The sequence below is a fragment of the Euleptes europaea genome, chromosome 7 (assembly GCF_029931775.1).
Source record: "Euleptes europaea isolate rEulEur1 chromosome 7, rEulEur1.hap1, whole genome shotgun sequence".
Classification (NCBI taxonomy): Eukaryota; Metazoa; Chordata; class Lepidosauria; order Squamata; family Sphaerodactylidae; genus Euleptes; species Euleptes europaea.
In genome coordinates this window covers 94,341,892-94,346,234 of record NC_079318.1, presented here as the reverse complement: position 1 = coordinate 94,346,234, position 4,343 = coordinate 94,341,892, and the positions used below count along the sequence as shown (strand labels likewise).

General features: G+C 46.8%; 1 protein-coding gene across 1 annotated transcript; it reads right to left on the bottom strand.

Annotated features, from left to right (window-relative positions):
- Positions 1 to 226: 226 nt before the first annotated feature.
- LOC130481025 (protein S100-A6-like) lies at positions 227 to 2,902 on the bottom strand. The gene is made up of 2 exons (XM_056853665.1): positions 2,765 to 2,902; positions 227 to 358 (listed from the first exon to the last, which is right to left on the bottom strand). The coding sequence occupies exons 1-2, from the start codon at positions 2,900 to 2,902 to the stop codon at positions 227 to 229; spliced, it is 270 nt and encodes an 89-aa protein (XP_056709643.1).
- Between the last annotated feature and the right edge of the window lie 1,441 nt (positions 2,903 to 4,343).

Sequence of the window (4,343 nt, the reverse complement as noted above, 5' to 3'; positions counted from 1 at the left end):
CCACTTTCTGAGATACACATCAATCCTTTCATGCATGCCTTCCCAGTCCCCAAAAGAATACAAGTCACATACTCCATCCCAACGTAACAAAAATCAATTTTTATTAGACACAAAACTGCTTACAGGGGCACTTCCTGCTCATCGAGGCCATGCTGCCTTGATTCAGCCAGGCTCACCTATGATTATGCTTTCAGTGCCTCGTTGTAAATCATTGCCAAGTTGTAAATCATTTCAGTGCCTCATTGTAAATCATTGCCAAGGCCCCAAGGAAGGTCACATATTCCTGGAAGTTCACCACCTCATCTCCATTGCGATCCAGATCCTTCATCAGTCCTTGGATCTCGCTATCATTCAAGTGCTATGGTGGAAACAGGAACACCCCCCAAAAAAACAATCCATTAGGCACCTTTAAAAAATACAAATGGCAAGTCACATACACATACCTTTATTGGCATAATTACAATGCTTCAGCCAATGATCGAAGCAGGACAGAAGTACAGCACCCTTTAAATTAGGGATTAGTAATATCAAGCCTGAACTGACTGAATCAAGCCTGAACTGACCCTAGAAGCTAAAATGACTAAACTGAGGCTATCATATTTTGGTCACGTCATGAGACGACAAGAATCACTGGAAAAGACAGTCATGCTAGGAAAAGTTGAGGGCAGCAGGAAAAGAGGAAGACCCAACAAGAGATGGACGGACTCAATAAAGGAAGCCACAGCCTTCAGTTTGCAGGATCTGAGCAGGGCTGTCAAAGATAGGACATTTTGGAGGACTTTCATTCATAGGGTCGCCATGAGTCGGAAGCAACTTGACAGCACTTAACACACATACAATAATCCCTATAATTATGATTTACAAAATATACTAGTTAAAAACAGTTTTAATCTTCAGCACCTCAGCAAGAAATTGAGCTACCGGACTGCTCTGGGCTTTCCCCCCAAAGCTTTCCTCCCACCAGCAACCTCAAAGTTAAGTGATCGTCTGCACAAGCGCAGACAACGCTATTTTGCTTTGGGGGGAATTAACCCCCTCTCTTATATTTTGTTAAGATTTTCCTGCATACCTAGGGAGTCCTCCAAGTCTGTAGGAAAATCTCATTTAGGTATGTGTGGCCCCGATCTGTGGATTTCGATATCCGCAAATTGGGGGCACCCTTGAGAAATATTTATATAGATGATATTAATTTACTACATTACATTATGACATGGGGGGGAAGGATTGCATTGTTATGATATTACACTATTGGGCAATTAAACAAAGAATTGCACAACTAAAAGACACCCCCCCCCAAAAAATTGTCCCACTTTAAAAAGAAATGAGCCATAATTATTCAACCCCTGCTATAGCAGTGCATTGAAGAAGTCCACCTTAATCCACTGAGCAACCAACAACTATGAGAAATTCACTCATCCCTCTTTTCACACCACTTCCTCTTTCTTCATGTGATTGAAATTCATACATTTTAATGATATTTTTGCCTCTGTTGTGTATAAAGGGCATCTAGCATCTGAATGGTGTAAAAAAATAATCTTTCAATAGGCTTGTTATCTGGTCGCCCACGGAGGGCAATTCCTTGCCTTTGGCACCAATCTCCTGCCCTCAAGAAATTGAGGGGCAAGAGGGGGAAATGGCCAGAAATGGCCTCCATAGCAACACAATAGGTATTTACACATATCGTTATTGTCTTTACCATAAAGGTTAGGGCGAAATCCTAATTTCAATTAGCCTACTTCCCACACAGACGTGAGGTGGAGAGGAAGCAGGCTAATTGAAAATTCCCACCACTAAAGTCTATGGGGATTTTTTTGCAAAGCTGCCGTGGGGTCATTTTTGGAGGTAGAGGTCCCAAATATTCAGGGTAGCTTGAAGGGACTCTCCTTGCCTGAAAGATTGGGTCCAGGGGTCCAGTTTTATGGGGTCTGGAATGGGTCACCCCATCCTCCTATATTTTTGAAAGCCTGAGCAGCCTATCAAATATTCAAAGGCCAATCAGAAGCCCTGTGGGGCAAAAGCCCCATCTGGCCTCACCAATTCTCCAAAAATACTTGGCAGGTGCCAGAAAAGGTGTCGGCTGCCACCATGCCATGATGGGCACTACATTGGGGAGCCCTGATGAAGCCAAATGCATAGGGTTGCCAGGTGCCAGGTGGTGGCTGCCACCATGCCATGATGGGCACTACATTGGGGAGTCCTGATGAAGCCAAATGCATAGGGTTGCCAGGTGCCTGGTGGTGGCTGCCACCATGCCATGATGGGCACTACATTGGGGAGTCCTGATGAAGCCAAATGCATAGGGTTGCCAGGTGCCCGGTGGTGGCTGCTACCATGCCATGATGGGCACTACATTGGGGAGTCCTGATGAAGCCAAATGCATAGGGTTGCCAGGTGCCCACTGGTGGCGGGTAAAATCCCACCAATCCACCGGGCTGCCGGCTGACCAGCTGAGGGCTGGCAGGTAACTCGTGCAAGCGCGTCCCGCCCATGTCACTTCCGGGTTTACCCAGAAGCGACGTGGACGCTCTAGCAACCTCCATGAAAACTATGGAAACCATAGAGTTTCTGCAGAGGTTGCTAGAGCGTCCACATCACTTCCGGGTAAACCCGGTCGTGACGCAGGCGTATCACGCGGGAGCATTGCACCAGGCGTGTGCATGCGCCGTGCAATATAGAAAGGCTCTTGCCAATGAAGCCACACCACCTGGAAAGCCTACAAATGCAGGAACGTGCATAGTTTTTGGTTTCTTTTCGTGACACTCACAGGCCCAATGGTCAACTCCTTCTGGATCAGTTCCTTCAACTCCTTCTTGTTCAGGGTGTTCTTGTCGCCTTCTTTGCCTGCATACTTGTGAAAAACAGCAACCAGGAGAGCGAGAGCTTGGTCCAGGGGGCAGGCCATCTCGACAGTTTCACGTTAGAAGTTTATCTGAGGAAGGAGAAGTCCAAAGAGGCTCATCAGAGACAGTCTAGGGCTGCCAGGTCCCTCTTCACCACCGTCGGGAGGTTTTTGGGGCGGAGCCTGAGGAGGGCAGGGTTTGGGGAGGGGAGGAGAGGGACTTCAATGCCATAGAGTCCAATTGCCAAAGCGGCCATTTTCTCCAGGTGAACTGATCTCTATCAGCTGGAGATCAGTTGTAATAGCAGGTGATCTCCAGCTAGTACCTGGAGGTTGGCAACCCTAGTGCAGGCACATTCCGGTTTTTCAGCAGAGGGTCCAATCTCCACGCACAATAATATTTCAATCCCCAAATAACTGGGTATCCTAAATTCAGTGTAGACCGATTCAAATGCTCGCCACCCCATGGAGAGCCAGCGTGGTATAGTGGTTAGGAGCGATGGACTCTAATCTGAAGAACCGGGTTCAATTCCCCACTCTTCCACATGAACGGCGGACTCTAATCTGTTGTACCGGGGTGGTTTTCCCACTCGTACACATGAAGCCAGCTGGGTGACCTTGGGCCATTTACGGTTCTCTCTGAACTCTCTCAGCCCTGCCTACCCCATAAGGTGTCTGATGTGGGGAGAGGAAGGGAAGGCGATTGTAAGCCAGTTTGATTCTCCTTAAAAGGTAGAGAAAGTTGGCCTATAAAAACCTAGTCTTCTCCTCCTCCTCATCCAGAGAGCCAAAAGACTTCCTAAAGTCCCCTATTGCCCGCCCCACTTTGCAAGAGAAATGTCTGAAAAACCCATTCTGCAGAGTTTTGACATGATTCCATTTAAATGTGAAAAGAGGCTATAAAAAGATACCGGACCACTGGCCGGTATCCATAATATCAGCAACGCTCTTCTGCCCTACAAATTGGGATGCCAACCTCCAGGTGGGGCCTGCAGATCTCCTAGGATTAGAATTTATCTCCAAGGAGCAGAGATCGGTGCCCCTGGAGAGAATGGCTGCTTTAGAGGGTGGACTCTATGGCGCTATCCCTCACTGAGGTCCCGCCCCTCCTCAGACCCCTCCCTTCACAGGCTCCACCCCCAAAATCTCCAGGCATTTCCCAAACCCAGAGCTGGCAACCCTACTTACAAGATATCAAATGGTTTCTCAACTTTTTTTTCAAAATGTTTGCAGTGGTTGGATTAAAAAAAAAACTGGTAAAAGATGAAGAATGAATGAATGAATGAATACATGCCAAGAAGAAAACAGCCCAGCTGAACCATTAGATCTTTACTATATTTTAGCCTTATACCCCATCCCTCCACGCATCACAGGGTTCGGGGCAGCTCACAACATTCAATGAACAGTGAAGACAAAGCTTACAAAATCTATCAGCAAAGATAAAACATTAAAAATCTACAAATTACGTTTGTAATTATGCAAACTGGGTAGCAAAGGCATCCAT

Bases quoted from the DNA above. Each gene is read 5' to 3' on its own strand.
- LOC130481025 (XM_056853665.1), bottom strand. From the start codon at position 2,902: ATGGCCTGCCCCCTGGACCAAGCTCTCGCTCTCCTGGTTGCTGTTTTT. The intron at 359-2,764 runs GTGAGTGTCACG...TTTCCACCATAG, and splicing joins AGGAGTTGACCATTGGGCCT to CACTTGAATGATAGCGAGAT.